Below are 12,063 nucleotides of genomic sequence, written 5' to 3' on the forward strand. Positions count from 1 at the left end.
GATAGACGTCCCCTGTATCCTGGCAGACACCTCTGATCCCTGCAACCCCTAGACCGGAAGAATCGTCTCCTTAATCCACATAGTGCCACTCATTATCAATCACCTTCCTGATCGATGGAGGCAAGGGAAGATACTCAGGCTAACGCTTCTGGTATTGTATGAAAAAAATCCTCTGAATCAGCCTCCACCTGGGGCACCGAAAATGGCAGGTTATCCTTTATATGTTGCGAAACCTCTTTCAGTTCCTGCACCTATATGCCCTGGCGATCATCCTCCTGCCCGTCATTCTCAGCACTGGTGAAAGGCTCAAAACGCTGCTTCTTAGGGGAAGAAGGGCCCTCACACTCAAAGCTGTAGCGACAGCAGCCTAGATCATCTGCTGGATGGCCTGCAAAGAAGGAGCCTCTATCGGAGCCTGCACACTGGGGCCTGGCTCCATCTGCAGTTCCTCAGCAGACTCCATCCTGACACACACACACACCTGTTAGGAACAGAATGCCCCCAAAGGAACCAGGCTGAAATAAGGGCTGAACGTAACAAAAAGAGACACCAGAAAACTGGGCTGGTTGCCAGGCAACGCAACCACACCAGCAGCGTGCACTCTGTCATCGTGACAGAAAGTCTGCATTCCCTAGCAAATGCAGGCATGCCAGGAATGCGAGCCACGTCACGGCCCCACCTGAGCCTGGGACCACCGCAAAGCCTCTAGGCTGCCCTACTGCAACCTTACAATAAAACAGTGGGAGAAGACGCTCTCCGGCTTCAAACAAAGCTGGACTACAGACATCGGCACAGCAGCTGCAAGAAACCAAGCCGTCGTCACCTTGAGGATCAGCCTCTCCGCATGAGCCCGCTGAGGCAGGGCTTCAACAAGTAAGAGCCTGCACAGGCCGGCTTTCTGCAGTCCACTGACATTTGCATAGAGGCCATAGGAAACAGAGGTGTCCTCACCGCGACGATGGCCCCCGTATGTGCCAACTGAGATAGGGCTTCAACAAGAAGTAAGAGCCCGCTCTGGCCGGTCTACCACAAAATAAACCGCTCACAAATCCTAGGCACAACAAACGAGCCCGCTTAGCAGTGCTTCCCCTCAGGCGTCTGGGTCGGCTATCGTACGACCTCGCCTCACTTACCTGTAACATTCTTCTTAAGAGAATGCAGAGCAGAACCAAAAAAAACAGGCAGTCGGGTGTGTCGTGCCTCCTCTTTTACGAGGTATGGGGTGAAGGAGGTCAGCCATGTTAGGGAGGGATGGGAGGAATAGAGCGCTAATTTGCTTTGAGTGCTCTGTTGGGGAGTTGAAGCTCACCACGTTAGTCATGTGGCGAGGAAAACTACATTTAGAGTATAGAAGATTACCAGTAAGTAACTGGAGCATTATTTATGTGCGCTCTGTCCATTATCTCCTTCAGTTTGCTGCCCTCCATCTATCATCTCCTTGTTTTTGCCTTATTTTATGTTTTAAAGAGATCTTGCAATGCAGCTAAAATTTACTTAACAGAAATTTCCAAACTGTGCTTTTTGGAAGGCAGCATTTGTCATAGTGCGAGCCTGTTAAGTGCTGTCTCTACTGTTACGCTTAAAGTTCTGTTAAATGGGCGAGAAAAGTAGGGGGATCGGATTAATGTGCATTTACTCATGTTGTAGAGGCAATTGAGTAAAACTGCATTATTCCATGATTCCTTGTTTTGCAATTGCATTTAAAGAATCTCAAATTTAGCGATTCCTTAAATGAAATGTAAGAAGAAGCACCAAAAAAGTGTATTTTGTCCTTAAGAAATCGCAAATTACCACCAACTTCAAGTTGGTGGTAATTTACGATTTCTGTGAAAAATTCACTTTTTTGTATTTTTCAAAGTGCAATGTGAAGCACATACATGCCCTTAGGGCATGTATGTGTGCCACATGTGCACCCATGCTTATTTCAGGGGTGCAACAGGGTGTCCTTTTGACACCCTTGCACCCTTGAAATTGCATTCTCAATTGGCGATTCGCTAATTGCGAATCGCAAACTGAGAATGTATTCCCATTCATTCCTGAATGGTTTCCTTAATTGCGAATCGCAATTTGAGATTCGCAATTAAGGAATATGTAGGATTCGCAACATTTATTGCAAATCCTACATACATAGGATTTTGCGATTCTCAAATAGCGATTCCCAAAAAAATCGCTATTTGAGAATCGTAAAATGACTTTTTGATACATATGGCCCTGACTTTTTAGAAAGACAGGGAGGGCAGCTTTGGCAAATTCATGTCCTAGTGGCATTTTATATCTTGAAATTGGTCAATAATTCTAGTTATTGTTCCATTCCCTCATAATGCACCCTTGCCACCCATTGGGCAAAAGAGTGTCAATTGCTAGTCACACTGGCATGTTGTGTAGTGACTTATACTACAAATAAACATTTAATGTTTGTAGTTTCATTGAAGTCGATTAAATGAACGATTGATTAGGATGGCTGGTGTTAACCCTGTGCCCACCATTAACAGTTGGACATCTTGGAGTGGTCATAGTGACAGATACATCCCTCAGCAATAATCTGTAGTCCTCTATATCTTCCAAATTACATACTCAATTTGATTTTGTTGATTGGAAAAGTATGTCCAGTCTATCCCTGGATTCACTTTTAGGGGTAGAATATGCTGCTGTGAAACTGAATATGCTAATCTTCAACCACAGACAGAAATGGAAGCATGATCTTTAATTTCTGTGTCGTTAAATAACTTGGTAAAATCTCGCTTCTATTTCCAGGGTTGTGACTCCCAGATGAGCACGTCAGAAATGTCTTGCAGTGAAAGCACTTCTTCATGTCAATCCTTAGCACACGGCGCTGCTCCTGAAATCCTGATCGGCCTTCTGTACAACGCCACCACTGGAAGGCTGTCAGCAGAAGTGATAAAAGGAAGCCACTTCAAAAACCTGGCAGCAAACAGGCCCCCAAGTGAGTGTAAACCCTCCTCCCCTTTTTCATACTGCAAAATTAGAATGAACCATGTGAATTATTCTAATAATAGCCATCAGGTAATCCGTTTTAGCAGGTCTATTTGTTGTATTGTAATGCAGTAACCATATAGCATCTAAAATAGGTGTAGGTCAGTAATGCTCCTTTGATTTGGGGCAATGACTAGTCGCTAATGGTTAACAGAGCAGCAGATATCCGATTTAAACACGTAGGAGGCAATATAGACCACATCCGCGTAAATGTGATAACCATGTTGCTTTTTTTTTTACAGTGAGTGTCACTAGTTCTGTCTGCACAGTTGTGTGTTGAGTTTGTTGAATGTAGCGCCCTTCTAAACTAAGTGGGACCTATCCTCATATTTGCATGTGGATGACATTCTGAGATTTTTGGCAAGCTCATAACTGCTAATGTTCATCTCCCAATGTCACCGCGATGCATGCATCCAGTATTAGGGTAAACACATCAACAGAACTTGATTGAAATGATAAGTGAGTAAATCATATCAATGGATGGGCCTTTCCCACTGGTTGAGTTCATGGAAGAAAGACAAACCAACGTTATGATGTTCAGCCCCTTTAATTTGAAACTACAACTTCGTTTTTGCTTAGAATGATTCTGTTAAGTTGTGCTGATTATGACTTATATGCCCATGACTAGAACAGAAAAAGGCTTTAAAACAATAGCTTCTTAATATAAAATGCGTAAAAGAAGGCCATAAGGTTATGTGAGAACATTGAATTATCAAAAAGCTACATTCCGGCTACTGCCCATACATAGTGCGTAATATGTCAAATATTGAGTGTCCGAAGCTCTTCTCAGAAGCCTGGGGTCGGTGCAATTAAAAGTTGGTCCTTTCATACCAAGGCGATTTAGTCTTAAAACACGTGATGCCGCTTTATTCCAAAACCACACAATCCCTGCCCATTTATGTCACTCTTGCGGGACCCTGTTTTACTCCTTTGAGACAGTTTTTCAATCTGTCTCTTCTTCGCTTTGTGTTTTTTTTCCTCTCTCTTGCTCTTGGTTGATGTCCGATGTGTGAAAATAAGAGCCAGTTCCCATAAATGAGTGCCAGTGGCCCCCACCAGCAATCACCAACTCAAATTAAGCACTGCCCATATTACTGTGCTGTTTTGAGCCTTGCAGGACAACTTGCTTAGGAGTGATAGATTTCAAGAGTACACGTTGAAGTATTTTTTACTACTCATCCTGTTTTAAATAAGATGGGTTTCCTAGCTAACCTTGATGACACGAGTATGGTGCCTAACCATGTGCATTGCGACATAATATCAAAGGAAATAGACAGAAAAACAGTTACGCTATCAAAATAGAGAAGGATTCCATACTTCATCAAATGACTTCAAAGCAAAAGTAAAAGATGAACACGTTCCTTTTTGTTCTAAGCCCACTTTTAACAGATATCTGACCAATGCTGATCATTCATCTTCTGGATGTTACACCCCTCGCTAACAATCCCCCTTCGATATCAAGCTTCACCCTCAATCAACACCCTTCTGGAATATAACCCGCACCCTCAAAACAGCATAATTTTGAGATGACCACATCACCATCCCACATGCTTCCTCAGCAGAAGATCTGAGTGATCATGAATTCTTTCTCCTGCAGTAATCTAAGCCACTTCTTGGTGAAACCAGGTGGTAGGGTCAAATCAGGATACTGACTGCAGCGATTCCTCCGCATATTGTATATTGGCGCTCCCATTAGGCAAGCCCTCAGCCACTCACCCATATGGTGCTCGTATATACATCAAGCATTTGCAATGCAATAGGTCTCACATTAGGAAAGTTTGTGATATTGGTATTGTAAATTACATTTTTTTTATTTATGTGTTGGTTTTGAAAATAGCAAAATTATTAGCTTTGCCATTTACAATGCCAATAGTTATAACTTTCGCAAATGTGACACCAATAGCATTCATGGTGGTGGATGTGGTGGACATGGTGGTGGTGGTGGAGGTGGGTGTGGTGGTGGAGGTGGGTGTGATGGTGGTGGACATGGTGTTGGTGGGCGTAGTGGTGGTGGACGTACTGGTGGTTGACGTACTGGTATTGAATGTGGTGCTGGTGGACGTGGTGGTGGATGTGGTGGTAGTGGACGTGGTGGTGATGGTGGTGATGGACGTGGTGGTGGTGGACGTGGTGGTGGACGTGGTGGTGGTGGAAGTGGTTGTGGTGGACGTGGTGTACGTGGTGGTGGTGGTGTACGTGGTGGTAGTGGACATGGTGGTGGACGTGGTGGTGGTGGAGGTGGTGGTTGTGGACGTGGTGGTGGATGTGGTGGTGGTGGAAGTGGTGGATGTGGTGGTGTTGGTGGTGGACATGGTGGTGGTGGTGGATGCGGTGGTGGTGGACGCGGTGGACGCGGTGGTGGTGGACGCGGTTGTGGTGGATGCGGTGGTGGTGGATGCGGTGGTGGTGGATGTATTGGTGGATGTGGTGGTGGACTTGGTGGACTTGGTGGAGGTGGTGGTGGTAGTGGACGTGGTGGTGGTGGAGGTAGACATGGTGGTGGTGGATGTGGTGATGGATGTGGTGGACATGGTGGTGGAGGTGGTGGTGGTGGGTGTGGTGGTGGACATGGTGGTGGGCATGGTAGTGGTGGACATGGTGGTGGTGGTGGATGGATGTGGTGGTGGTGGATGTGGTGGTGGTGGTTGTGGTGGTGGTGGTTGTGGACGTGGTGGTGGCGGACGTGGTGGTGGACGTGTTGTTGGTGGTGGACGTGGTGGTGGTGGTGGACATGGTGGTGGATGTGGTGGTGGTGGACTAGGTGGTGGACATGGTGGTGGTGGACCTAGTGGTGGTGAATGTAGTGGTGGAGGACGTGGTGGACGTGGTGGTGGTGGACGTGGTGGTGGTGGACATGATGCTGGTGGACGAGGTGGTGGTGGACATGGTGGTGGTGGTGGACATGGTGGTGGTGGACGTGGTGGTGGGGGACGTGGTGGTGGTGGACATGATGGTGGTGGTGGACGTGGTGGTGGACGTGGTAGTGGTGGACGTGGTGGTGGTGGACGTGGTGGTGGTGGATGTGGTGGTGGATGTGGTGGTGGACGTGGTGGTGGATGTGGTGGTGGTGGATGTGGTGGTGGTGAGCATAGGGTGGTGGATGTGGTGGTGGTGGACGTGGTAGTTGTAGACGTGGTGGTAGACATGGTGGTGGTGGACATGGTGGTGGTGGCCGTGGTGGTGGTGGACGTCATGGTGGTGGTAGACATGGTGATGGTGGACATGGTGGTGGTGGACATGGTGGTTGTGGACATGGTGGTGATGGACGTGGTGGTGGTTGAGTATGTGGTGGTAGTGGTGGTGGGCATGGACAAGATCAATCTGGTGAAAGCACACAGTAAGTCCAGTAAAAAACAAGATGCGGATGCCTCTTCGACGAACGGATACAAACGAACTCATCTTTGCACCACAATAATGAACAAGCTGCTGATGCAAATGAAAATAAAAGTGGCTGCTGTGAAGGTCCGGTCATGCAGTTGGATCCAGGAGTCCATGCTTGCCTCAAGAAACACTTATGTACACTAGAGTACTGAACAGGAATCTAAACATCACACCTGAGCCATATAAAACATGGAAATGTTGCATATAAGCAAGCTCAGAACTTGGAAGCTGTGGCTCACGAGTTAAAATGTGTTGGGGTACACAAGTGAAAAACCAAACGTTCAAGTGTATACAAACCTTTGAGCAGAATTTAAGTTCGCAAATTTTTACCAACCCATTTTTCAGCACAAAAACCCAGCTATTCTGGGCCGCCCCTTGTTTCACCTCATAACATTGCATTGTGACACCTATCATGAGGAGTTCACATCACACAACCTCAAGGTTCACAGAAATGGAACAGAAAGCAAACCAACATTACATCAAACTGCACGTTCCCTATTAGGTCAAAAGTGCCAGCCATTATGCTAAATCCATATGCAAACCAACCATCATCCTCGCTATGTTTGAAGTCATTGAAATATTCTAAAATTATGTTCATAATAATTAAACTTAATAAAAGTAAGTCCTAATCATTGCTACGGAGAGTGACGCAAATAATAGAAAGATGTCAAGATGCAAGACGGGCATGTTCGATGATTCAAACTCGTTAAGTAATAGCGATCCAGTCCAGAATAAGAGCTACGTAAACAAGGAAACAAAAGCGACGGGTAGGAGGTGGTGGTGTGGGGACGGCTCCGCACAGGGAGATTAAGTGAAGTGGGAGCAAACTAACTCCATGTGTGTACCACAGAACGCGCTGCCAATGCAAACAAAAAACAAGGCAGGCAAGAAAGATAAGAAACAAGGAAAAACAGTGCTGTTAAGAAGACAGCCAGTAGTAGCAGCGCGGAAGATGGGAGTCACTGAACTCCCCTTCCATAAAGGAGATTTTACCCTATATACCATTGACCAGCCCACCCTGTCCTGACACAACTTCTGGCCTGTACCTGCACCCAGCCCCTCCCCCATTGCAGCAGGTGACTATACCTCTGCCCAGCCGATCCTGTCCTGAAGCAGGAGCCTGTATCTGTACTAAGCCCATTGTGTGCCGACACCGGTGCCTGTACCTGTAGCGAGCCCATCCTGTCCTGTAGCAGGAGCCTGTATTTGTACTAAGCCCCTCCTGTCCTGACACCACCGAGAGTGCCTCTGCCCAGCCTTCCTGTCCTGAATCTGGCATCTGTTCCTAGCCCCTCCTGCCCATAAGCAGGTGCTTGCTTATACCTGTGCCCGACCCTACTGTCCTGAAGCCGGTGCCCTTTACCTCTGCCCAGCCCGACTGTCCTGAAGCAGGTGCATATACTTCTGCCAACCCCTGCACCCTGCAGCAATAACACTTGCCTAGCGGTACGTGCCTACTCACCCAGTCCTTTCTGCCCTGTAGTTCTGCCCAGCCCCTCCCCTGCTGCAGCAGGGGTCTATACCTCTGCCCAGCCCTACTGTCTTTAAACAGGCGCCTAGCGGTAGATGCCTACTCCGCCAGTCCTTTCTGCCCTGTAGTTTTGCCCAGCCACTCCTCCATTGCGATTCAGAAAAGGGGGTGGTGATGGACAGAGCATCTGAGTTAAACAGAACACTCATACCCAGTCAAAAGATCAGGGCTTGATCCATCACCGTTTTTTAGCTCACTGCACCATCCCAGCTCAGAACCTGGCTATATGCAAATTAGTCTGACCCTGGCCCAGTGCATTATGGGAACAGGGCAGACCAAACTACCAAGCCAATTCTTTACTGGAAAGGAAACAAGCTTCCGGGGACCGGTTTCTGGCATTGCAGCCGTCTTCGGCCCGGCTTGCTTGAATCCTGATGGTGCAGTGAGCAAGGGACTCATGTCTGAGCATACCCTGCCACTCCTATAGTGGCCAAAACGATTCAGAAAAGGGGGTGGTGATGGACAGAGCATCTGAGTTAAACAGAACACTCATACCCAGTCAAAAGATCAGGGCTTGATCCATCACCGTTTTTTAGCTCACTGCACCATCCCAGCTCAGAACCTGGCTATATGCAAATTAGTCTGACCCTGGCCCAGTGCATCATGGGAACAGGGCAGACCAAACTACCAAGCCAATTCTTTACTGGAAAGGAAACAAGCTTCCGGGGACCGGTTTCTGGCATTGCAGCCGTCTTCGGCCCGGCTTGCTTGAATCCTGATGGTGCAGTGAGCAAGGGACTCATGTCTGAGCATACCCTGCCACTCCTATAGTGGCCAAAACGATTCAGAAAAGGGGGTGGTGATGGACAGAGCATCTGAGTTAAACAGAACACTCATACCCAGTCAAAAGATCAGGGCTTGATCCATCACCGTTTTTTAGCTCACTGCACCATCCCAGCTCAGAACCTGGCTATATGCAAATTAGTCTGACCCTGGCCCAGTGCATCATGGGAACAGGGCAGACCAAACTACCAAGCCAATTCTTTACTGGAAAGGAAACAAGCTTCCGGGGACCGGTTTCTGGCATTGCAGCCGTCTTCGGCCCGGCTTGCTTGAATCCTGATGGTGCAGTGAGCAAGGGACTCATGTCTGAGCATACCCTGCCACTCCTATAGTGGCCAAAACGATTCAGAAAAGGGGGTGGTGATGGACAGAGCATCTGAGTTAAACAGAACACTCATACCCAGTCAAAAGATCAGGGCTTGATCCATCACCGTTTTTTAGCTCACTGCACCATCCCAGCTCAGAACCTGGCTATATGCAAATTAGTCTGACCCTGGCCCAGTGCATCATGGGAACAGGGCAGACCAAACTACCAAGCCAATTCTTTACTGGAAAGGAAACAAGCTTCCGGGGACCGGTTTCTGGCATTGCAGCCGTCTTCGGCCCGGCTTGCTTGAATCCTGATGGTGCAGTGAGCAAGGGACTCATGTCTGAGCATACCCTGCCACTCCTATAGTGGCCAAAACGATTCAGAAAAGGGGGTGGTGATGGACAGAGCATCTGAGTTAAACAGAACACTCATACCCAGTCAAAAGATCAGGGCTTGATCCATCACCGTTTTTTAGCTCACTGCACCATCCCAGCTCAGAACCTGGCTATATGCAAATTAGTCTGACCCTGGCCCAGTGCATCATGGGAACAGGGCAGACCAAACTACCAAGCCAATTCTTTACTGGAAAGGAAACAAGCTTCCGGGGACCGGTTTCTGGCATTGCAGCCGTCTTCGGCCCGGCTTGCTTGAATCCTGATGGTGCAGTGAGCAAGGGACTCATGTCTGAGCATACCCTGCCACTCCTATAGTGGCCAAAACGATTCAGAAAAGGGGGTGGTGATGGACAGAGCATCTGAGTTAAACAGAACACTCATACCCAGTCAAAAGATCAGGGCTTGATCCATCACCGTTTTTTAGCTCACTGCACCATCCCAGCTCAGAACCTGGCTATATGCAAATTAGTCTGACCCTGGCCCAGTGCATCATGGGAACAGGGCAGACCAAACTACCAAGCCAATTCTTTACTGGAAAGGAAACAAGCTTCCGGGGACCGGTTTCTGGCATTGCAGCCGTCTTCGGCCCGGCTTGCTTGAATCCTGATGGTGCAGTGAGCAAGGGACTCATGTCTGAGCATACCCTGCCACTCCTATAGTGGCCAAAACGATTCAGAAAAGGGGGGTGGTGATGGACAGAGCATCTGAGTTAAACAGAACACTCATACCCAGTCAAAAGATCAGGGCTTGATCCATCACCGTTTTTTAGCTCACTGCACCATCCCAGCTCAGAACCTGGCTATATGCAAATTAGTCTGACCCTGGCCCAGTGCATCATGGGAACAGGGCAGACCAAACTACCAAGCCAATTCTTTACTGGAAAGGAAACAAGCTTCCGGGGACCGGTTTCTGGCATTGCAGCCGTCTTCGGCCCGGCTTGCTTGAATCCTGATGGTGCAGTGAGCAAGGGACTCATGTCTGAGCATACCCTGCCACTCCTATAGTGGCCAAAACGATTCAGAAAAGGGGGTGGTGATGGACAGAGCATCTGAGTTAAACAGAACACTCATACCCAGTCAAAAGATCAGGGCTTGATCCATCACCGTTTTTTAGCTCACTGAACCATCCCAGCTCAGAACCTGGCTATATGCAAATTAGTCTGACCCTGGCCCAGTGCATCATGGGAACAGGGCAGACCAAACTACCAAGCCAATTCTTTACTGGAAAGGAAACAAGCTTCCGGGGACCGGTTTCTGGCATTGCAGCCGTCTTCGGCCCGGCTTGCTTGAATCCTGATGGTGCAGTGAGCAAGGGACTCATGTCTGAGCATACCCTGCCACTCCTATAGTGGCCAAAACGATTCAGAAAAGGGGGTGGTGATGGACAGAGCATCTGAGTTAAACAGAACACTCATACCCAGTCAAAAGATCAGGGCTTGATCCATCACCGTTTTTTAGCTCACTGCACCATCCCAGCTCAGAACCTGGCTATATGCAAATTAGTCTGACCCTGGCCCAGTGCATCATGGGAACAGGGCAGACCAAACTACCAAGCCAATTCTTTACTGGAAAGGAAACAAGCTTCCGGGGACCGGTTTCTGGCATTGCAGCCGTCTTCGGCCCGGCTTGCTTGAATCCTGATGGTGCAGTGAGCAAGGGACTCATGTCTGAGCATACCCTGCCACTCCTATAGTGGCCAAAACGATTCAGAAAAGGGGGTGGTGATGGACAGAGCATCTGAGTTAAACAGAACACTCATACCCAGTCAAAAGATCAGGGCTTGATCCATCACCGTTTTTTAGCTCACTGCACCATCCCAGCTCAGAACCTGGCTATATGCAAATTAGTCTGACCCTGGCCCAGTGCATCATGGGAACAGGGCAGACCAAACTACCAAGCCAATTCTTTACTGGAAAGGAAACAAGCTTCCGGGGACCGGTTTCTGGCATTGCAGCCGTCTTCGGCCCGGCTTGCTTGAATCCTGATGGTGCAGTGAGCAAGGGACTCATGTCTGAGCATACCCTGCCACTCCTATAGTGGCCAAAACGATTCAGAAAAGGGGGTGGTGATGGACAGAGCATCTGAGTTAAACAGAACACTCATACCCAGTCAAAAGATCAGGGCTTGATCCATCACCGTTTTTTAGCTCACTGCACCATCCCAGCTCAGAACCTGGCTATATGCAAATTAGTCTGACCCTGGCCCAGTGCATCATGGGAACAGGGCAGACCAAACTACCAAGCCAATTCTTTACTGGAAAGGAAACAAGCTTCCGGGGACCGGTTTCTGGCATTGCAGCCGTCTTCGGCCCGGCTTGCTTGAATCCTGATGGTGCAGTGAGCAAGGGACTCATGTCTGAGCATACCCTGCCACTCCTATAGTGGACAAAACGATTCAGAAAAGGGGGTGGTGATGGACAGAGCATCTGAGTTAAACAGAACACTCATACCCAGTCAAAAGATCAGGGCTTGATCCATCACCGTTTTTTAGCTCACTGCACCATCCCAGCTCAGAACCTGGCTATATGCAAATTAGTCTGACCCTGGCCCAGTGCATCATGGGAACAGGGCAGACCAAACTACCAAGCCAATTCTTTACTGGAAAGGAAACAAGCTTCCGGGGACCGGTTTCTGGCATTGCAGCCGTCTTCGGCCCGGCTTGCTTGAATCC

General features: G+C 48.4%; 1 protein-coding gene and 1 long non-coding RNA gene across 4 annotated transcripts in view; one reads left to right on the plus strand and one right to left on the minus strand.

Moving 5' to 3' along the window:
• SYT14 (synaptotagmin 14) overlaps positions 1 to 12,063 on the plus strand; it is a 761,278-nt gene that overhangs the window by 712,256 nt on the left and 36,959 nt on the right. For all 3 annotated transcript variants that reach the window (XM_078649722.1, XM_078649721.1, XM_078649720.1), the window contains one exon: positions 2,755 to 2,944. In XM_078649722.1, the coding sequence (XP_078505848.1) occupies positions 2,755 to 2,944 (190 nt within the window). The remainder of the gene's footprint in view (positions 1 to 2,754; positions 2,945 to 12,063) is intronic.
• Positions 1 to 12,063, minus strand: part of LOC144763784 (uncharacterized) — a 310,592-nt gene that overhangs the window by 144,230 nt on the left and 154,299 nt on the right. The window lies entirely within an intron of this gene.

This window comes from Lissotriton helveticus, chromosome 6 (genome assembly GCF_964261635.1).
Source record: "Lissotriton helveticus chromosome 6, aLisHel1.1, whole genome shotgun sequence".
Lineage (NCBI taxonomy): Eukaryota > Metazoa > Chordata > Amphibia > Caudata > Salamandridae > Lissotriton > Lissotriton helveticus.